The sequence below is a fragment of the Struthio camelus genome, chromosome 2 (assembly GCF_040807025.1).
Source record: "Struthio camelus isolate bStrCam1 chromosome 2, bStrCam1.hap1, whole genome shotgun sequence".
Lineage (NCBI taxonomy): Eukaryota > Metazoa > Chordata > Aves > Struthioniformes > Struthionidae > Struthio > Struthio camelus.
In genome coordinates, this window is record NC_090943.1 from 18,484,407 (window position 1) to 18,508,393 (window position 23,987).

Genomic DNA, 23,987 nt, shown 5'->3' on the forward strand with positions numbered 1-23,987 from the left:
AAAGGAGAGCAAGTTAGCCTGTACAAACTTAGCGCTCTCTCATGAATTTTTCATACACTAGTATCCTGAAAATTCTTGTGTTGACTCGCTCTAAAGCAACCCAATCCAAATTACAGAAGAGTTCCCAGCACAAAGGGTGTTTTACTTTCTTTTGCTGAGAACAATCAAGCTATCTTTTAAAGTGTCTGAGGGGCTGTAGGACTGAGGCTGTATCAAGAGTGGAGTGAAAACCTCCTGCCAAAATCTGTCAGTGTTTTCGTGAGGACATAAAATTATCCTAGAGACCACTATAGGAATGAAGTATCCACAAAAACTTGCAGCTCCTCCCTCCAAGAATGGGCTTGAGATTTAAATATACATATACAACAATCAAATATTAACTTAGGGTTAAAGTAAGCAAGCGTCCCTTACGTACAGCTGACTCATGAGTAACCTCAAAACACAGTGACAATGTTAGGGGACATCACTCCTTTCATTCAGTCCAATGCGCGATGCTGGCCACTGTGGCCAAACCCCCAGCAATAAATAACTCTGCTCCAGTAAGTCCCTGCAAGTATCATTACAGGCAAGGTGACACTGGAATGAAACAAAGGAGACAATAAGATATGTTCTCTTTTGACCCACAGACTTACCTAAGCTGGCACACACTCCCAGAAAGTATCTGTGGGGAAACTCCTGCAATGAGACTCCAGGCATACCTCAAAATCCTTCTAAAAAATGAATGGGAATGCTTTCTCTCTCTTTGCTCTCAATTTGAAGGTCAGGCAAATGAACCACACCCACTTTGAATTTGTTTCAACTGCAACAGTGATGGGAACACTGGTGTCCACCAAAACAGAAGACTCACCTACTAAAAGACATACAATTCATAAATCAAGTCTGAAAAGCAAAGGACACTACATTGCTGAAGACGAATACCATCTAAGCAGGAAAAGGCGCAACTGACCTTGGCATCTGAAAGTCAAGGTCATTGAGAAAAATGTGCAGATCTTCAAAGATACCAGAAGGCCTGAACAGTAATGACAAATAGATGGTGCAGTTGCACCTATCACGGGAGCCCCTGGCTCAGTTAAGTCGTTTTTATTAAGTCCCTCTTCTACTGGAGTTTCTTGCGTATACCACTACAGATGATAAAACATTATCCCAGTAGCACTACTTGCAGTATGACTGAGCCTGTCCCTTGAAGTAATTCTTAAGTCTTTATTATAATAAATAGCAGTTTAGCAATTGTGCAACACAAAAACCAAGAGCAACATATTACATATTTAATTATTCTTTTATCAGTTCCACAACAGTATTCCTTGACCAACCATACCAAGGGAATTAACACAAAGAACACATCCCACACCACCATTAAACACTTTCTGAACGCCTACCTAGCAAGAAAACAAATTTTGCTCCACAAGAAGTTCATATGATTTGACTTGTGGGCTTAGAATGATTCAAAAAAAGCTCCCTTCACTAAAAAAAATGTAAACTATATTTGAAAGGATAGCATCAGTTTCAGGACAGCTAATAAATGGAGAGTTGGAAATCTAGTAAAGGGTCTTACGAATCTGCTCAGTTCTTTGTTCTCCAGTTCCAGACAGATATTTGGTAGGAAGCAGAAAAAGCCTGCTTTTCCCCCTCAAGTAATACACAGAAGACCGGTTGCTGCATGTCACTCAAGAGAGTCTCCAGATCACACAGCAAGGTGAAAATTGCGCTGTATGTTAGTGAACTCATTTTGGAGGCCCATTAACCCAGTCATTGCCATTTAGCGGGTGTGCACTGCAAAGCAGTGCCTGCAATCCTTTTGGGCAACTCGTCCGATGCTACTGAAAGCTTCAGCTTGGCAAGCTGGTGTTCCTGAACTGACAACTGTTGTAGGCCTTTGAAGGGTGTGGAGGGGGAAAAGAAAGTTGTTGCATGATAATCAAATACAGAAGCCAACAAGCTTTGAATATGCTATTTAATGCTGACAAAGTACTCTTCACTGTACATTGTACTCTTCAGGAAGGACATAACTGAAGAGTGTGTTTTTATATATATATGAGGTATTATATATAATGTATAATATATACTATTATATACACACACACATATACCTATGCATGTATTTTTAACAGGTTAAAGTAGTAAGTTAATACTTGTTACTCCCTGCAACTCCCAAGTTACCTGCGCCTATTCATATATTATGAAATCCTATCGTGCGAACTGTGTCAAAAAATCACAGCACATTGACTAAGCTACAGATGGGGTGAGAAGAACGATCTGAGAAGTTTTCACATGACGATCAACAAAACAGCCTGGAAAAGAGACTGTTCTATAAAACCATGAACGATAAGCTCAACAGGCAGCAAGTAAGCATATGTGAACCTTCAGTCAAGTCAGAGATTTAAAAAAAAAAAATAAATCCAAAATAATTTTCAAACAATACAAAATTAACATGTGAAGCTCACTGATACAGGACGTTACAGAGCCTGATATTTGAATTAAAAAGGAACAAAGTAAGTTCATGGAGAATAGGCCCAGCATATTAATTCTCAGAAAGTCTTGTGTCACTTTGCCCTGAGTGTCTAAAGAGGCAGAAACAACCTAGGTTAAAATTCATTCAAAGTCATTCTATTCCAGGCTTCCGAACAAAACCAAACATTTGCATGATATGAAACACACCACCACACACCAGAGATTAAGAAGAGGGCAACAATGACAAATTCATCTGTCCTGATTTCTAGTCGTAGTTAAAACACCATGAAGTCAAAGTCAGAAGCAAAGCAGCCATCATCTCAGCATCGCAAACACGAACAATGGCACTATTTGTAATCAAAACCATTTAGGTGTGCATTTTAGAGATACTTCCAAGATTCAAGAGCAAGCCGACACTAAAATTTTCCTTTTTATACTTCAATCCACTGCTGAAGACTGTGATTCAACAGCACACAGAACACACGTACACTGCTATAGCAGAAAGGTAAAAACCTGGATCAATTTCTCCCAACACAAAGCACCTAGCTTCAGTCAGGGATGGGCCAAAGGAAATAATTTTGTCAGAAAGCCTTGTCTCTATTCTACTGCCGTTATTGCCGAGACAAAACTACAGGAAGAATTGCAAAGTAAGCCAAAGATGAAAGAGGCCAAACTTCAAGTGTAAACAGAAATGCCTGCTCTTACAGTTAAGGGTTGTTAACTGTTGTACTGTGTTTTAAAGCATTTCAGAAAATGCAGGGGGTTTTTTCCATTCTCCTCTAGCTAAAAACACACATTTCCATTTTCTGCCTGCCTCTCTCTCCCCTCACCTCCTCAGTTCAGGTATTTCAGCTTAGTCCATTTGCTATGTCTTTTTAGGAAACAACGTTCAACTTCCACTGATTAAAAAGCTGGTTTTAAAAATCAGTCTGAACCCACTCAACATAAAGCAAGGAAAAAAAAAAAAAAGGGGGAGGGGAAATCAAGTAGTATTTCTGGTGCTGAAAGACAGTACTTTGTAGGAACAAAACATGTAGCGTCACATGTCAAGACCTTTACCATTTAGTTCATTTTTTAATCCATCACCTAACAAAACAATTTCACTTAATCGAAGCATTGTAATGTATACACCCTCTGCAAATACTGAACTAGCAGTGCCATCACTATTTTTTGTTGTTTTTAAGCAAAGAAAAAGCCAAGTTTATTTTGTAGTAGCAATAGTTTCTTTTTTATTTTTAATATACTTTAGGAAACAATATACAAAGCTGAGCTTTTCCACCATTTTCAAACAGTGGGTTGCTCCAATTACACAAATTCAGCGTTTTGTGATGGTTAAGAACAGCAGTCAGCACCAGACTTAAACAGTTAGCTACAACACAAACATCCTTCGAAATGAAATGTCATAATAGCAAGACAGGTAAACCAGGAATTAACATATGACAACTGTTGGGGAGGTGTCTTAAATCATCCTTGTTGAATTTTATATTCCATTAAATATTTTATACACAATTTCCTGTTTACAAGTTTTAAACAAAACCTCCCTTGAGGAATTATTTAAGTACAAAAATGTTCAACAAGAACAGTTCTAATAAAAGAGTCCCCAAACAGACCAAATTTTAATGTGTTGACCAAAGGAAATGAAAACCAGTGTTTCTTTGTTTTAACATGTTTATTACAACAGATACAATTCACATCTGACTAGCTTTTTTTTTTTTTCCTCTTTCCCCTCCCACAACCATGTTAACATGTTTTCATTGGGCTATTTCCTTATATTTGAGCAAGTAATGTACTTTCAGCACACATGCCCAGCAGTACTATAAGTCCATTCTTACAGGGTGCAAATGGAAATACGTTTCAATAATTTATACAAACAAGTGGGTTATGCTCAATCACTGCAATTTTAAGCTACTGTACACAGGAATGAAAAGATTATAGAAAAAGTGCCATAGCAACAGTGCCTTAAGAAAAGAGAAAATTAGAAGCATTAAAAAAACTGATAAAATTAGATTTCAGATTTCACGGGGAAATGGAACACGGAAAAATGAAAAACATTTCTCTGTAAAACAGAAATGGAGAAGCACTGCTCTTGATTCGGTGCAAGTGTGGAAACAGTTGTTTCATGATATTTTGTACATTACCCAAATTGTTGCAGCCTTAGACACAGATCGCCTGGCGCTTGCATTGAATTTTAGGAAATGCAAGATTTCTGAATGATAAATTAACTAAAAAAAGAAAGCTAATTTTGCAGACAGGTTTACATGTAAAAGGCTAGGTATTTAGCCACCTCAGCATTGATTAGTTTTGGATGTCTAAGCTCTGATACACATGGCTTCCCATGGCTTCACTCTACAAAACATATTTACAACGTGAAGAATACATCTACAAGAAATCTACATTTCAAGGGTTTTACAAATCATTCTTGTATCTTTCCCCTGAATTTGACTCCCTCCTGTCCCCTTCCCCATGTCATCTTTTTTTTTTTTTTTTTTGCCCAGCTCAACGGTCCAAAGTCTACTCAAATGCAGCTCAAAAGTGTTAAGACTGGGCATCAGTTTAACAGTTCCTGTACTCAAAACCATGTGCAATTGTTCACAACTTTTCACACCATGAAGGAATTCTGATTCTTTAGCTTTTCAAGTTCTTTAATTTGTTGTCTCAAAAATAGTATCCTGCAAGAGAAAATAATGAAGTTAGTATAAACAGTTCTATTACATACAGATACTAAATTAAATTTCTACATAAGTATCTTTACAATACCAGTGAAAGATGCCACGCTCCTCAGTTCTATTAATAAACTTCAAATACTTTTAAGCGAACTCCTAATCTGTTAAGTCACCTATGTACAATGCATGCAGGGGCACAGACCTGTATATCTGAATTTCTGTTTTAGAAAATCGAGTTGCTGCATTTCATTATGACGGATACACAATTTTGTTCAAGCCTGCTTGAATTTAGATTCAAGTAGCAGTGAGACACACTGGAAGAATATGTTGAGAAGCTGAATGTTCTAAAAAAAGGCATTATGCCTGTGTCAGTTTTCTCCAGCAAAGTGTGCAATAACCCAAAGCACTCAAGCTTTTACCAAATATATTGCTCCTCTTTCCCCAATCCCAGCATCCTGAGCAGTTCAGCACATGTACAGAAGATAAGACCATGAAAACAAACCTATCTTAATGTGCCTGTTCTTGGAGACAGATTACCGCCAGAAGCACAAGCCATCATCTTCCCATCCTTCTATTCATTTCCTCCCCATTTTCTGGAGTATTTTATACTCCAGTAGCTCTGGATGACTGTGCAGGCAGAAGAGCTACACATGCTGCTCTTGCTTCCCTAGAGCAATTATCAAGACTCTCCATAACCTGCCCCAAGGTATTTTAGTTTAGTTCAGCAATACACAGAGCCATAAATACATTCAATATGTAATTTATTCAAAAAATTCGGAACCACTGAGTTTTCTTCCAGGCCTAACACTTTTCCACTTTTCCCTGGTATTTGGTTCTGTGATTCGTGCGATAAAAAACTTATTTTATAAATGGTCTCTAGTTACAGTAAACTCCAATCTTAAAGTATTTGAATAAAAGATGAAACAGACATCTAACAGAAAAGAAGTTGTCACAACAGCTCACTTAGAAATAAACTGTACTGCTAGCTTTCCCTTGTAAATTTTTCCTTATTCTACTGATCTGATATAAACAACTATTGCAATTAATGAACATCTGATTTATTTACTGTTTCCAAAAACGTTTAATGATAACTTTGTAGCAACTTTTCATGATGCCGAACTGTAATGCAAGCACGTGAATGAATTAAGGAAATGCTAAGGAAAAGTTGAAACACTACACAAAATATTCTGCAAGTCAAAAGTAATTTTAATAGATTCAGAGAGAGCATGCATGTCAGCAGATTTTTTGTAACACTTTTTAAAAAGAGTTCAGTCAAAAAAAAAAAGAACATTCTATTGAGAAGTAGGTGAAAAGTGCTCTGAACAGACACATTCAAAAACATAACAAAATCAAATCATATGAGTGCATGAAACACATCAGTAAATGAAGAGTGCCATTTCACATACTGTCAATAAGGGTTCAAGTAGTACACTTGCTTTGCCCAGATATAAGGTTGCTTCTTAGAACAAATTGAAATAGTTCTCTTCCATGAAGAGTACAGAAATATATCATCATTTAAGTTCACTGGCTTTGATAATCCCACTATTTGCAAAAGTTCCTTCCCCCCCATCCCAGCTCGTTGACTATGCCACATATTCCATGTCTTTGGGATGGCAGCAAAAACATATGATACACGTTATCACAGATTCAAAGCCATAACAATCCTTACTCATTGACAGCTTAAAGATACACAACGTATGAGAAACAAAGCGCTATTTAGCTAGCTGAACAATGACACTTGACATGTTACTGCAGATCAAATATGCCTTCAGAGACTGAAATTAATCCTTAGTAGGTTTTATTTCATATGTAGGAAACTAAGCAGTACATTATATCCTGTAATTTATGTAATTAAGTTACGGAACAAAATTTTGGAGAGAGCTGACACGTTAGATCCTTTATCACAAAACATTCAGAAGTATTTTACAGCCTGCTTCTGACTACAAGGATGGTCTTTACCAACTGCCAAAAAGCAACAGCTTCTGGGATACAATTAGCAACTGTTTAAATAGTGTACAGCTCTATTTAAACAGCTTAAGATAGTAAATGAGAATCACTGTATGAAACAAACCATAGCATGACTTAATAGGCAAGATGAAAGCATTCAAATAGGAAACTGAATATGAAAGTAGACTCAGCATCAAGGTACTGGTGAAAAGTTTCATCATGTAAGACTTGAGCTTTTCAATCTTGATTACAACAGTCTTTAACAACGTGGCTGCGTACTGCTGAAGCAATAAACAAGACACCCTTGTAAAAAGCAGAAGTGTACTTTGCCATAATCATCATCTCACCGAAGAAACCCAAGACCTTCTCAGATGTTTTCTACCTAAATAACAAACGCGCGTTTTTTTCTTAGCTTGTGATATCAATAAGAACTCTTCAAACTTTGTTCTGGCTTTCGATGTAATAAACGGTCCTCATACAAATCACGGTATTTAAGACCAGCACGAACTGTGTGGATGTGTACCTATGTTGATCTACGTATCATGTATGGACACATACTTTAGATATTCTACACTACTGTGAGTTGATCGGTTTTTCCTAACGTGCTAATGTATCTGGAAAGATACTTCTTTTCTATCCGTGTAAGTGAAAATACATACGCACGTTGCATACCTGGTTCTATTCACTGCAGACTGTCAAGAAGTATCTGTGTGGGAAACAGGTAAAATGTACACAGGGAAGGTAGCTTTCATACCTGGTAAGCATTAGCATACTTGCATTTAAGTCATCAGTAAATAAACTTCATGCAGAACAATAACAGAATGGGAAGTGTAATACCACCTTGAGAACTATCATTTTGAAAATAAACACAGAGCACACACTCACCTTTGCTCACGCAAAGTTGCTTGAATTTCACATACTCGAACTAAAGATCTTAAATTCTTTAATTCAGTACAAATTTCGGACATATGAACACTTCCCATGTTATGGGCTTCCTCACGTAATCTTGATGCCTGCAATAGTTAAATTTAAAAGGTAGAATTTTGAATCGTGCATTTCTAAATAGTTGGCTATAGCTAGAGAATTGTTGGATGAGTGTGTCTTGAAAGAGCAAAGCGTTCTAACTTTAAAAGGGAATATTAAATCACAAATGCATTAAATCCTCTAAAAAAAAGTCTCCTTTAGAAGCACAGAGGCAGACAGCAATGGATGCCAGAAAATCATCCAGTCCAGGCCCAGGCTGAGGAAGGGATGGTTTAGATTTCCTTGATCCTGACAGAGGTTTACCCAATCATCCTGAAGACAGGAAACTTGTTGCCCTATCACCTGCTTAGGTATTTGTTCCAGGACTTAACAGACTCCATCCATGTTTTCCAACAGCTAAGTTAAATTTCTCTTGTAAATTAAGCCTTAGTGACATAAATAATTGAATGACATCCCTCCACCTAATTCATACAGAAAAAAGTTCATAAACCTGATCAGCTGTTCTCTCTTCTAGACAAGCTCCATTATTTCAATATGTCCACTTGGTCAAGCGGGGATTAGCAGAAGTACGAATTTAGAAGGCAATGACCTATCCCCAATTTGTATATTTCTTCAAGTCTTGCCACCAAACCGGATACAAGACTCCAGCTAACTTCTTAACAGCACCAAGACGAGTATAATTACTCTGTGGTCCTATGTATTCCGCTCGAATACAGAAAGCCGCCTTTCTGCAAGTAAAACACTGAAAAAAGATGGTTCGAAGCAGTCCTTCCTTGCACTATTACTGTTTAGTAATGTTATTCTCTGCTTAAGTTCTTGCACACTTGATTTTTCCTTCCCAAGAGCAAGAGTCTTTAACACAGGTCTTTGTCTGCCTTGGGCATTTCTCCAGTTCTAAAAGGCATCTTGCGTTCTAGTTCCTTCCGTTAAATCTTCTTTTCTAGAGATTGTTGACATCCACAAGTAACCAATGCAACAAACTAGATAAATAATGGAAAAAAAATTAAGAGGAGCCTTGTCCCAGTAGGACACCATTTCACAGGTCCTCTCCATACCTCTCCAAAGCCTTGATACCGATAGCAAAAGTACTTTAAGTATTTTGGCCAAAAGTAAGGAGCTACGTACATGAAAGTAATTTCACTTAGAAGGCCTTAAAACTCTTTCTGCATAAAAGAACCTTGTTAAAAGATGTTAACAGCCTTGCTGTAAATCACAATATAACATACACCACCTTCCTGTACAACTGACACCTACTACTTTACCAGAAAAAAAGTCTGTTTCTAAATGGTCTGTGCTGACTGTCCACTACGAGGGTTTTCTTTTCAGGTTTTTGTAAATAGGTAATTTCATCGTTTTTTCTACTGAGATGTTGTTCAATATTTGTAGCACCCTATAGTTACTGAGTTCAGAGTATTTAAAATATCCTTTCTCCTACTTCTTAAAGCTAGATAGTTATGCTGATTATTTTCCAGTCAACCACATAACTAGATTATTTTCCAAGTTTCCACATCATCCATTTCCCCTCCTCCCTGAGTTCTCTGAGGTAATTGCTAGTGGTTCAAGAATTGTTTTAACTACTAATTACTACGCAATACATTTTGTGAAGTCTGACTGTTATAATACATTCCTGCTCTGGCTCACCTAATTTTTTTTTTTTTTTAAAGCTTCCTCTGGCATGTGTTTGTATGCTTCAATTTGAATTTAAGCTAAGCGTCTGGTTAGAAAGCCAAAGAAACAAAGGTACTGCACAGTTCAGCCTCTCTGCTTCAACCCAACCTACCTTCTTCACTCTGTATTGGACTTTACCTTCCTTCACTTTTTTTTTTTTTTTTTTTTTTTTTACATCCATTATCGCTGTCCTAAGTCCCTTAAGTGTGACTATTCAAAACTGACCTGTAAACATTATCATCTGAAGTGAAACCATCCAAAACGGCAAATAAGACAATACAGCATATGTTGGCACAAAGGTAGAATCCAATTGAGTACACAACAGCCTAGCATTAGCTGCTTTTCTTTGATCTACTACTGATATCGGAGAAGAATCATAAGCTTCAGCTAATACAGACAATATATATTTATAGAGTTCATATCTCAATTCAGAAGGCAGTGAAAACAATACTATCAGTTATAAGTCTCCAAGCATTGGGCCAAGGCCATAGAGAGAAGTGGCTGTGCTGCATCTTTTTCTTATAGTTTGCAGATATTCCACAGTAATGGCTTTTTATGGTTTGGCTCAGTACAGATCGATGTGCCTTAGAACTGAATAAAAAATTAAATCGAGAAAACAAAACCAAAAAAAAAAAAAAAAACAGAGTCCACATAGAGAATCAGTCCAGATTGCACTTTTAAGAGTCACCCTACAAGCTACTTGCTAAAAGCCACCAATGTAGGCTTCAGCAAGTACACCACCACTCTTCAAAAGACCGAAGCGAGCTGGGCTAAGAAAGATTACTATCTAACACAGACTGACTGTATGACAAAGTTGCCTGGGACAGAAAGGATGTGAACTGGACTTAGTGACCCACATGCTCCTTTGAGTAGTATGTTCCAAGCAGCTGACATGCATCCAATTTCCCTGATTATCACAGCACAGTATGTTTCACTTAGCTAGCTATAAAATAAGGATGGCATTTGTACTGGATTTCCCTCTACAAATCTGGGCTGTTTTTACAGTCAGAGCCCTCAGTCTGACCCAGCCTGTAACCTACATCATCTTAACAGCTGGGTACAACAAGAAGGCAGAGTTCCTTTTTCACTGTAGAGCTGAGCTAAAAATCCAGGGACTCAAACTGTGGATTGGTCTCAAGCAGACCACCCAATTCACGACGTTTTCCAGATAACAAAAACATAATTATTATATAAGTTAAAAAAAAATCTGCCGAAATTTACGTTCTTTGTAAACTTCAACAGAATGCAGGCAGTAAGAGAAAACAGTAATGATAATAACTGTTCTTCCATCAGAGAATTTCAAAAGCACTGGTACGTTAAATGAGACTGAAAACACTCAATTGCTAAACAATAATCTCATGTAAAATCCGCAGGTCTGGCTTAAACATCCCTCCCTCGTATTTTCTAACACTAATTACCTCTCACCCTTTCTGGCTAAGGCCAAGTAAGCTTTTTTGGTTTTTTGTTTTAAGATACTTTTAATTTCTAGAAAAAGCAACCCAGGTAACAAAAGCAGACTTTAAGCTACACATTTAATGCACTCACTGGGAACAATGCACAAGTGTACTCACTTGCTTTTCTGCATGATCTGCAGGCCAGCCTTGAACATGCTTTATAAGATTTTCATTGAAGTGTGCTGCTAGTGTAGGCGTTAGCGAACAAGTGGGTCGTACAGATGTATTCTGCGGTGCAGATGTTGAATTTGATGCACTAGTGCTGGAGGTATGATTTGGACCTGGTGATGGGCTTCTTTGACTACTAGAAGAAGAAATTTAAAAAAAAAAGTGAGGATCTGAAAACATACGTAAACCAGCAGAGAAACAAACACTTGGAATTCACTGCTTCCAGCCACAAACTACATAAAACATTTAAACGAAAGTGGGTATTTCTGGTAAATTAATCCTAAGCCACCTTTCAGCAAACCTAGACGTACTGGAACTGTTTTGAGGGCTACAGTATGACAGTGTTTTAACTCTAATAGCTGTGTAAGCAATATGTAAGCTGTGGCTACATTTTAGTGTTGGATAGAGAATATATACATGCATATTCTCCCTCCATATATGTTTGCAAATAGCTGCAAATTTTCTAAAATTTTCAATACTCACGTGTCCAATATTATTCAACAAAATAACTAGAAGTGTCACAATAATCATCAAGGAAAAGAGCCATCGCTCCCTCCTGAGATAAGCTTTGAGAAGTTTTATTAAAGTCAAAACATAAATTCCTAAGTGACTTTGTTGATACTATACATCCTTACTTTTAGGATAACAGAAGCATCATAAGGAGCAATAGTACATCATCTGTAGTTACCAACCTGACCGGTTTACTGGAACATACTCATGCTGCCATTTTTCTAGTTGCAAATCAATCTGTTGCTGAAGAGTTTGTTCACAGAAGCACAAAAGTTGTGGCAACAGAAGATACGTTAAGGTGATCGCTCTGTATTTTAAACCAAACCAGAAACTTGTACCCTGGACAAAGCCTTTGACTGTCCTCTTTCAGGTCTCCATATCCAAGTAAAAGCAACATTTACATTTATTGAACAATAGTCATATACACAGCTTTTCCAATTCTACTATGCAACTACAATTCTTGGTCAAAAACTCTACTTCTTGTTACTAAAAAAATTCTCATCCTGATTTTGGCAAAACAGTCTTTTGACATCCACAGGACTCAAGATTCTATTATCTACAAAAGTATTTTGGCAATTGCTTTGACAACATTAGCTCTCACTGCATACCTCTCACTCCACTCACTCCAAAATGAATGTCTTTACAAGACATTTTTATTCTCCATCTCATGATGCTCCTGATGTGTGGGAGTGGCACACCAAGTTCCTTCTTAAGAAATCTTCTCTCTTCATAAGAGCCTACTCCTGCTACAGTGACTAAAAAAGTATATACTGGTTAGCTAAATTTTTGGCAGGCTGGTAAGACTGACTAATCTAACAAGGATTCTTGTACCTCAAATTTGCAAGTCATCATCCTTCATCTTATGCTTGGACTGTAAGTCCTCCAGAGAAAGAAGTCACCTCCTTCATCTGTATCACCTGCTCAGAGCTGTGGCACACAAACTGAACACCTAACTCTACGCCCAACAAGCTGCAAGTTTCCCAAAAATAGATTAAAATCACTGATACCTAAATTTACTTGCCATGTGTCCAGAAGCCCAGGTATCAGGGCGAAGATGACCACCGCATTCTCGTACCAACCACGCCCCATACAACCAACAGAACTGCAGCTACACATTCTTCTACTTAACACCATCCCTTGCAAAAACAAGTTCTCTCTTCTCCCACTTCCCTTTACAACGTTCTTTCAAACACTCCCATCCCCTCCACTCACATACAGAGCAGCTCCGTTCTTGTATTTTGCTAGGAAGAGGCAGGAACAACGCTGGTTACAGCACGGGGATATGGACAAGGACAGGTCAGGAAGAGAACAGCCTGCCTCTGGCCTCTCCTCCTTTGTGAGGGAAGACAAAGGAAGCAGCAGTCCTCAGCAGGAGCAAAACTATAGCAGCATCACTAGTATAATAATGCTGACAGTACCTCACAACTACCATTTTCTTTAGGCATTACCTATACTGAGAAAGAGTGGTACTAATTATGTAAGCACAGAGCCATGCTAGTAAGATGCTTATGTTCACAGTCATTCTCCCCCGTATGTTGGCAGCAGCTTTCAACACAGGCCATAATTTCAGTCTGCTTCTTAAATCTTACTTACTACTTGCCTGAAAGTAACATAATGAAAAAAACAAACCTGAGAGAAACTACCTTAATTCTTCACCTAATCTACCCCCTTGAGGGCTAACACAACACCCGTGCACAACCGTTACAGTCCAGTACCCAGCCATTTATTCTGATCACTCGCACTGCAGAGAAGCGAAGCGGTTTTCCAAGCAAACAGCCAACAAATTAGGTATAGTACATTGCTCCGTAGCATCAAAGTATTATGTCCCACTACAGAACTTACTTCATTTAACCTCATTCCTTTCAATACTTCCGAATTTGTTTTTAAAGTTTAGAATATAAAAAGTCTTACACTGGAAGACTTTGGTGGGCGGCTTTCTTAAAATTTTATGCATAAGTTTCCTTTGATTCTGAGTAGCAAAAGTTGCAAAAGGGAATACATGGCGTAACCAAAAATAAACAGAAAAATCAAAGAATGCTTTCTTAATTAAGAAATTCCCTCATTAATCTGCTTAGCCACTTACTGATACTTAGAAGTGCAAACACTTAGCTGTAAAAATGTTCAGTTGATTGGGTAAAAAGAAAAAAAAATTTAGATTTTGAAATTGGAGTCTGAAGTAGAGAAGAACGAAGGGCAACAAGTGCTGTATAGCAGCAGCAAAAGAAAGCACATGAAGAAGGCCAAGATGCTCAGTAACTTTTTTTGGCCTTTGTTTTTTTAAGGGTATGGTGTGCCCTCAGACCTCCCACACCCTGCAGTGTGTTAGCAAAGTGAATAAGAGTAAAGTATTACCTACAGCAGAGGAAAAAAGAGTTAGCGAGCACTCAAGCCAACTGGTTATAAACAAATGCATGCAACCAGATGGTATGCACTGAAGGGTAATGAGGGACCTGGCCAATGTCACTGTGAGCCACTGTCTATTGTCTTTGAAGGATCACGGTGACTGGGGGAGATTCCAGATCAGGGGAAAAAGACAAATGTTATACCCATCTTCAGGAAGGTAATAAAGAGGATCTGGGAACTACAGGCCAGCTGACCTAACCTCAGTCCCCGGGGAAATTACAGAGCGAATCATCGTGGAAGCTCTTTGAAGGCACATAAAACACAAAAAGGTAATTTTAAAAAGCCAGCACGGATTTACCAAGGGCAAGTTATGCCTGGCCAACCTGTCCTCTCCAATGAGATGGCTGGCTCAGTGGACACGGGGAAAGAAGTGATGTTGTTTAGCTTGACTTCAGCAAGGCTTCTGACATCATGTCCCATAACATTTGTTTATGGCTTAACAGTCCGCTTATCTTGTCCATAGTTTACCAGTAAGGTGGGTGGAAAACTGACTGCACAGCTAAGCTCAAAGGGTTGCAGTCAGCAGTACAAAGTCCAAGCAACAGCCAGTGAGTAGTGGCGTCCTTCACTGATCAATACTCGGGCCAATACTCTTTGAAGTTCATGCAAATGACCTAGATGATGGCACAGAGTACTCCTTCAGCAAGTTTGCAGATGGCACCTAATTAGGGGAAACACTCAATATGATGTAGGGTAGCCTGTTATTCAGAGAGACTTCAACAAGCTGGAGGAATGTGCTAACAGAAGCCAAGTTCAGCAAGAGCAAATTCAAAGTCCTGCACCAGGGATGGAATAACGCCATAAAACAGTACAGGCTCTGTGCTGGATATAAATGCAGATGGAAAGCAGCTTTGCAGAGAAAGATCTGAGGATCTTGGTGGACAAGTTAAATGCAAATCAGCAGTGTATCCATACCTATGGCAAGGGCCACATACTGAGCTACATTAACAAGAGTGAGGTCAGCAGCTTGAAGAAAGCAATTCCTCCCCTCTTTTCAGCACTTGCAAGATGGCACCTGGAGCATTCTGTACTTGGGAGCCCAAAACTGCCAGGAAAGACAGTGCCATACTGGAGGAGTCCAGTAGAGGACCACAAAGATGATGAGGGGGCTGAAGCACATGGCATATCGGGAGAAGCTGAAAGAAACAAGTTGGTTCAGTTTGGAGAAGAAAAGCCCGGAGGAAGGGGGCTGGAGACGGCTTTTCTTGCCGTCTTCAACTACCTAACAGGAGACTGCAGAGAAGATAGAGCCAGACTCTTCTCAGAGGTGCACAGCGATAGGGACAAGAGGCAGAGACACAAATTGCAACAAGGAAAATTCTAATTAGACATAAGGAAAAATCTTTTTACCATAAGGATAGTCAGACATTGAAAGAAGATGCCCAGGGAGGCTGTGAAAACCCCGTCCTTGGAGATATTCAAAAATCAACTGGGTAATGCCATCAGCAAACCAATCTTGCCGGTTCCACTGAGTAGGGGCTTGCACTGGATGGCATCTGGACATCCCTTCCAATCTAGATTATTTTATGAACTCATAGAGCATCATCAGACTGATGCGGTAGAGAAAGGATACATTTATTAACTAAGTAGGATTGAGCTTTATTTTCATTGCTTATGCCTTTGCTGCAAGGGCACCAAGGCTTCCCTTTTACTTAGCTACCTAATCAGTAGACATCTATTCAACACATCACAAATGTTCCAGCGAAATAACTAAAACCTGTGGATTTCTCAAAAATAAAGTTGTACCTTAATTATGAATAGAACATACTGTTATAAAATTCCCTAGCACTGCTATGTTAGCAGCAGGGGGAGCTGCTGATACAGTAATGACAGAGGAAGTCCAGATTGCTGTTATATTTCTAAATGCTTCAGTAAAGCCAAATACCTTTACCCTTTTTAACTGCTAAATGAGTTAGTCTGCACCACAGGTAACAAAATGATTTCACAAAGGCAAACGTGGCCACACAAGAACACGAAAAAAAGGATGCTTCTGAAACACGTTACCTCAAACTGCAAAATCGTACGTTCCCTAGCAAGTTTGCACTTTCTAGAGATAAAGGAAAAATATTCCCCATCCTTTAAGGAAATAAAGGGAAACTAGTAAGGACACCTGGCAAAACTCTTAATTATGGAGACACTCACTCAGCTCCATTATTAAAACGTCCATAATTCAGGACACATCTTACAGAAGGCTCTTTACACCACAGAGATGTTCAAAACTGTAAAGTTATCAATATTTAATCACACGTTTCTTAGACAGTGCTCCCAGAGCAGACAAAAATAATTTTAACTCAATTTGCTTAAAACTTTTGATAATAAGGGAAGGGAAGCAAAGCAAAGCAAATGCAATTGCGACCAACTTCTGCACAACGAATCCATATCCAAACTGGCACTATGTAGAAAAAAATGAAATTTTAATTCATAGAACCTCTTTTTGGACTACCTGTCCACAATTCATGTTGTTAAGCTGTTGTTCATTCCCAGATAAAAGGGAGTTAGTCCCAGGAGCAGTCCCCAGTCCCATTTATTTCTTTGCAGAAGAAAGTAATCAATCTGTTCTGTATCAATTCAAAAATACTGCCTAGGCATGATATGTCTTTTGAGGATGAGTAAATCTAAGTCTGAACTGGTCCATTTTCTTTCAACTCCCCCTCACTGAACAGAAGAAAATATCAGTCATTCATGTTTTCCCAAATCACCTGTTTCTTAAGTTTGTATTTTTACAAATGAGATACCTCCTAAAGAACTAAAGACTGGTGGTGCATGATACATCACTGTCACAAGCGCATAACAACTTGAGAGATATAGCATACGAAGCAACACCAAATCTTTTAGGCAAGGAAATTGCCACAATATCTGATACTAAGCTGCACATGCTCCTCTACTTGCACACCGTCTCCCCCGTCTCCTCCTCAAATATGAGGGGGTGCTACCTGCATGGCCCCTCTGCTTCACCTGCGTGGTTGCTAGGACAAACTCAGTTTATCCTCTCCATGAAAGAGCTGACACTAAGTGAAGCAACGCTTTGTAGAGGGTCAGTAGATCCCTGAAGAGAACTGGGTGCGGCATAAGGGTTATGCCAGGGTAGCAGATCCTGTAACCCAAAAAGTTGGGGGTATGCAATAGTAGGCAAAATGACCACCGGCATCACTTCAAGAAGACTCCAAGGCACAATGTAGGGTCCCAAAGACACATCACTACCTTCCTGAACAAGATTTCCTGTGGGGGAAAGTGGACCAGCAAAGGACAAAAGGGAACGTTTCTCATTCACAGGCCCCAAAGCCTCACTGCTCCTTATTAAAAAGTTTAGCTGGTCACTAAGAATCAACTTTTGATACTACTATTCAGAAAGATTTAAATACCACCATCCATAATTACTAGAGACTGAGGCCGATGGACTAACAATGTAGAGGGGACCCTAACCATAAAGGAGACGGAACTCTAGGTTAGATATCTGCCAAAGATGAGTATCAAGTACGTGCAAGATAGCCAAAACTAAAGACCGCAAAACTTCTCCCTTGCTTGTTTGTACTCTCACAAACTGATCAATATCACAATTTTGAGTCTCCAATGCAGTCATTCACTGGATGGGGCTGCCAATCAAAAATAAAATTTTATTTGAAATATTTATTTGAAAAGAACGCTACAATAAGCTAGCATATCAATGAGATAAAAATCAAAGAGGTCCCCTTTATTGGTACCAAAAGCACAAATAAAGGATATGATTGGAAAATGTATGATTTTATGATCTGGAAAAGCTCCACCATGAAGCTCAAGGCTGCTAACAAGAAAACGGATTTTTCTTTTTTTATATCATATCCCACAACTTATTCAACCATTGTAAAAACTAGTTTTTAGAAAGCACAACTACTTGTAGACTTTCGGGAACCCACAATGATGGTGCACTTTTTCAAGAAAATCTACTAGTAAGGGTCCCTTCTCCTGTCAAGGTTCCAGACCACGACTCCATCACAGAAAGACTAGCTTAGATGGCATCTAAGATGATAACATCTGCAGCAACCTACACAAGGAAAAGCCTGTTTCCCCAAAAGAAAAATGTCAGACAAGATACAGATTCTAAATATGCCTTGCAAATCAAAGGCTAAATGTTCATATCGTGCAACATCTGAACAGGCTGTAATGTGGACAGAAACATCTGGCCAAGGAAAAGCATCTGTGACACTTACTTACTGTTTTAATGTTTTCCATTAAGGCAGCATAATCACATGGCAGACAGAAACTCTTACTTACTAATTCAAGAATCAAATTTGGACTGCAGCAAGAAACCACAAACATCTAACTCTAAGCTTGTCACATACAGTGAAAGCATTTAATCCTATAACCGCACAGAAACAAACAAAAATGCCAAACTCAGAAATCAACTTTTTCAGAATAATGGGAACCACTTGTTTCATTAACTCCAGAATGACAGGGCAGAAACATGAATTCAATTCTGCTTCTGTGAATAGACCACCACTAGTGCATACAAATCCTAAAACGGAGAATCTACCGTATTAGCTCTGGAATTGTTATTCAGCTTATTCAGTTATACAGAGTGAAAACAGAAGACAGCACAGGCAAGTATTTCAATATACCTTGAGCGCTGAAGACTTCGAGGAGAGGCAGGTTCATGACCTGGCTGCTTGTCAGCTATTACTGGCTGCTGAGGTGCTGACTGTGAAGCTGGTCCTTGTTTAACACCTGGAGTAGTAACCTGAAAAGTTCAAAACTCCATTAGATTGCCTCCACAGTAACACCAAGTACAAGGATCACAAGAAAATATGGAAATTACAAAGTAAAAGACCAGTGGATTTTTTTGGTCCCAAGTCTTACTTAAATTAAAAAGAATTTTAATAGTCTTCACGAGAGAAGTAGGATTAATTTGTTTTTATCTCTAGCTCCACAGTTGTAACAACTTTATATTAGGTTTTTTTTTTTTTTTTAATCTAGATCCATCCGACATTTCAAAATTTTGCAAGTTTATCAGGTAAAAATTCAATTCTGCCCATTTGCTCCATCTCAGTACCAAGCCTGTTTTCAGCTTCAGAAGAGATGTTCATTATCCTGGCCAAATTTTTCACTTAAGTTTTCTACTTGAAAATACATCATTATGGTGTCAAGAGCAGAAATGCAAATCTTATGTTTTCTGTGTTTTTACGAAACAAATGATTTAGGTCATAATTACAACATCTCTATCAGAGGCAGAGAAAATTCAAAAACACATTCATCCTCCCTTTTAAATTGTTCTGTCCATTTTAAACCAATGAACATTAAAAAAAATTACTAATAGCTCAACTTATTTGCTTTACATTCCTGAACACTTGTGTTTAAGAAATCAAGACACCAGGACCAAGGCACTGTTTTGTCTCCTCCCCCCCCCCCTTTTTTTTTTTTTAAATCCTATGAATTCCTGAACTACAACAGGATGGAAAACCAACTACAACAGGACGGAAATACCCTAAAGTCTGTTGAAGTTCCGTAAGTCACACTAGAGTTCAAATTTTTTTTTTTCCGTATTTTGTATGTCCCTGTCCCTTTTAAAGAAAGGGAAAAGAGGAAGCAGCTCCAAATGCTATTCCCCACAGAAAAAACTCCACCAAGCTAAAAATTTTAAGGAGGAAGGAGGAAAACCAGGTTCTAGGGATCCATACAGACAGAAGTAATTAGGCAGCCTGTCCGGCATTTGCTCACATCAAGCTGGTGTAGATTAGTAACTAGCAGTTATCAGAATTTCCACAAATTACTGTTTCAGGAAAGGACTCCTGTGAAACAAGCCACACACACCAAATCAATCTCTGCTAAAGCAAACTCAAGGCATATGAGTTACTTTATTTAAATATATAGGAAATCTTAACGTAGTCTCAAATGCACTTACTACGTTTAGCAGAAAAATAGTCCACCTTTTAAAACCACCCTCAAAAGTAAAAAAAAAAAAAAAAAAAAAAAAGTTTGAATAGCACATGAAAATGTCTTGGTTCTGGAAAGACGAAACTATAAAAGCATTCAATGTGCTGGAGTCAGCAGAATTACACTGTTTGGGCAGATAAAATATTAGCAATCCATAAATCAGACATGTAAAAAAAACTATCAAAGTATCTTTACGAAATGTAAGATAAGACCTTTGGTGTCGCAGCCTGAACTTCACTCACCCTATGAGCAGAGGTAACAACAACTATTGAGCTTGTTCTAATAGAAGCAACGATTTCAAAAGGAAGGACCGCCAGATAGAACACCATCACCGCACAGGTCTGAACTGGAAAACTAATAGCTCCTTGGTTGGTTTAAAAAAACTGGAATTTGTGAGATCAAATAAATACCGTATCAGGAGCTACACAAACTCTTAACTACTCCAGATTTCGCAAGTGTTTCAAAGACAATAAGTAATCAAAGGTGTCTGGAATAGAAAAGAGTGAGACTATTTCGAAGCAGCCCTTCATGAGCAATATTCTCAAGAGCTTGACAAGTCTTTGTAACATATGCTACCTTGCCCTTCATATTTTGTTTTTTCCTGCAAAAAATTCAGAACAGTTTCTATCCTTACAACAGAGGCACAGATAAACAGCAAAATGTGGTGCAGAAGATCCTTGAGCCTGTGACAACCTGAGCTGCCATGTGCATGTAGTATACCTCCAGACAGACAGAGCAGCTTGAGTTTCAAAGCAATACAGGCATGCTCATGACGTCCCAAGCAATAAGCCCTACTGTGTGAATGACACGGCACCGTTTCTGGAGCCAGCCAGCCTGAGCAAGTGTGCACCAGGCCCCGGGCTCTGCTTGCATGGTGGCAGCTCAGCTTTGTCTGCACACAAGCACCCTGAGCCAACTAGCCTAGGTTCTAAAACAAACTGTGTCCTGGCACAGCACTACTTGATTATGCATAATTTACCCCAAACTGGCAGAAGTGGATAAGGTTACCTGATTGACAGGCATACCTAAACAAGCATTAAAACAGACATGCTCACACTGGAGCTATAACCACTTAAGTTTTCATCTTGATATCTTCTTAAGAACTGAATTATATCAATAGAAGAAACTTATCAAAACAGGCCTTTCTTCACTGAATTGGAAAAGAAGCTGCTATTGAACCTTTGCTACTCCTAGGAATAACAGACAAATAACTGATTTTATTCATGTATTTATTTTTAACAGCTCTGCTGTTAGCACCAGATTTGAGGAACACAAACTAAAAAAGCTCCTGCTGGCAAGCATTGCTACTATTTCTGTTTAGCTGATCTGTGAGGCTGCTTAAGTCAGCTAGAGAACAGCAAGCTACTCCTACAGTGAGACATCATAACCATAAAAGCTATGATGTCCCACGGCGCGTGGCGGGGGGGGGGAACTTGCCCTTGTATACAATGCAAAACAGTCTATCAAGACGGAATGGCGGTGTTCTGAAATACAGAGCTTATAGCTTATAAGAAGTATCTCAAATCTAACACTTTGATTGCAATCACATTACATGTGCTTCAAAAATAAACCAGGCATGCAATCTCACTTCATTAAGATGCTATCTTTGAAAGAAAGGTGGATTAAAACGCAGTAATTTCAAAAAGCGTGTCACAGCATGCCCATAAGAATAGAAACATCATCAGTTTCAAAAGAACTATTAAAAGCATATAAATAAATGTACAATATCCCACTTTGAAAATACCAGATAAGAAATTCTGCATACCAAGTCACTAAGTACAGGCAATCACAGAGCCACGTATGTAAGTGTTCTTTCTCACCCCAAAGTCTACGGTAACACCTCTTACGCTAAAGAAGCAACTGCCCAACTGCAGAGGAAGCTATTTTTCCCTTGCAAAGGGAGAATATCTTTCATTTCTTTGCCAAGAAGCTGGCAAAAAATACAAGTACTGAGCAACAAATTGATAGACTGGGTTAAAATCTGAGGCTCTCGCTCTTAAAAGAAAGATCTGTACAGTGAAAAGGACAACTTATTTTATGAAATCGGCAAACTTCTAGGAAGGGTCCAACTCCTCCTTAACTTTTTTCCATTATTCACAGCTAATACAATCCTGTATAAACTGATGGATTTTTGGTTTCGTTTCTTTTAAATCTTTCTTAAGAGAAATAAGTCTATGCCCTGGAGCGTTACCTCTCATTACAAAGTTAATCTCGAACATGAAAGGTTACTTGGCAGATGACAGAAATAACCGTAGCTTAGTTTCCTTTAGTAACAAATTCCTCCTTCATAATAGGTCTTTTAACCCACTATCTCTCCTCATCCTTGATCTGTAATATGAATTGCAAGGAAAGAAAAAGGAAGAAATTCTTTAAAAAAAAAAAAAAATTGTTCCTCAGCATAGCCTCTTGTAGGATACAGGATTCTGAGCTCAGATTCTGCAAAAGACGTTTTTCCCTCTAAACAGTGACGCACTAGAAGGGTCACAAAAAGCAGGAAGACAAGGGGCAGCTTTGTGTTTTCTTCAGCAGGTCCATCCACCCTTAAAAAGACCCTGAAGAGCTTACTAGTTAGTTTCAATTAATGTTTCTTTGTCACTGACCCAATTAAAAAACTATGAATGCAGGGGGGGAGATGGGGAGATCATGACATTACTGACCTTGTAAAAACCAAGAGCATTTCTAAACCAGATTTGAAATCAAGGAAAAGTATGCTTCCTCATCAATCTCTCTCCCATTCTAACAATCTTTTATTGGCAAAGTCCAGAAAAAACACATCAGCCATTGCCTTTCAAGCAAGTTTTTGTTACCATTTAAGTGTACTAAAATACTGATCTCTGAGTAATGTCTCCAGATGTTACTATCTCATGAGGTACCTTCTGAAGCAAGCACAAGCTTTTCTTCAAGAAAAGAAAAGTAAGGGTTCTAGAATTCCATGCTGGAGTTCTACTGCAAAAAACTGCAGTTGCTTCTGGTTGTTTTCTTCATTTCAGCCTTCTCCAACAAACCAATACAAAGCTGCAAAGGTCACCTTTTAAAAACTTCTGCTCTAAAACCAGAATCAAGGTGAAAGACAACTGGTAGGAACTACAGAAGTGAGAAAAATTCCGAATGGTTTTTGAAGCACTACTATATTTTAACAAGCAAAAATAAAAATACAAGAATATATTTTTAAAATGAATTAACTTACTATTCAACCTACAAAGAATACAGAACATCAGTTCTATCATGACAAGCATCAAAGATCTGAGGAAAGAATGTACACTTCATCATAGTATATATAAATACTAGTAAGTGGATATGCAGCAGTAATATCTAATATTACCATTAATGGTTTCTGACTACAACATGCCATAAATCAAAATAAGCTAACCTTCTGCTGTGATGATACTGGTGGTGTAGTAATCAAAGGTTTAAGTGGAACGGTGTTAGTCTGAGGCGTGCTTATTCTTGGAGATACGTATGATCTTGGTGATGAGGCATCAGATGTTAAAGACATTGGAGACTGATTAGATGGCTGAGCTGTAAAGACAAAAAGATATCGCTTTCATAAAACCATCTGATGTGAATTAGATTTTCTTTCTGGTACTCACAGTATGCTGTACTAAACAATATACGAACAGATTCAGTTTGAAAAGGGGAGGGGGGGGGAACACCGGTATGATCAAATGCTCAACAACAATCCCACCCCAAGAGCTGTATTTTCCCCAAACATCCAAACTTCTATAACTCTGGGAGTGTTCCAAAGCATGGGCCAGGAGGAAAACTTTTGGTGTCTCAGTGTGGGGAGGAGGGGGGCGCAAGGATCTTGTGCAATGCTTTTCTTATACATAAGGAG

The 23,987-nt window shown here is 38.5% G+C and overlaps 1 protein-coding gene across 4 annotated transcripts in view; it reads right to left on the reverse strand.

Annotated features, from left to right (window-relative positions):
- Positions 1–3,648: 3,648 nt before the first annotated feature.
- Positions 3,649–23,987, reverse strand: part of WAC (WW domain containing adaptor with coiled-coil) — a 66,497-nt gene continuing 46,158 nt past the window's right edge. For 2 of the 4 annotated variants that reach the window (XM_068934483.1, XM_068934481.1), the window contains exons 10-14: positions 23,523–23,671; positions 18,841–18,959; positions 11,282–11,468; positions 7,944–8,071; positions 3,649–5,117 (exon numbers count right to left, since the gene is read on the reverse strand). In XM_068934483.1, the coding sequence (XP_068790584.1) occupies positions 5,048–5,117; positions 7,944–8,071; positions 11,282–11,468; positions 18,841–18,959; positions 23,523–23,671 (653 nt within the window). In that variant the 3' untranslated portion in view covers positions 3,649–5,047. Of the gene's footprint in view, positions 5,118–7,617; positions 7,765–7,943; positions 8,072–11,281; positions 11,469–18,840; positions 18,960–23,522; positions 23,672–23,987 lie in introns of those variants that run through there. The other 2 variants (XM_068934482.1, XM_068934484.1) reach the window with 2 other exon arrangements.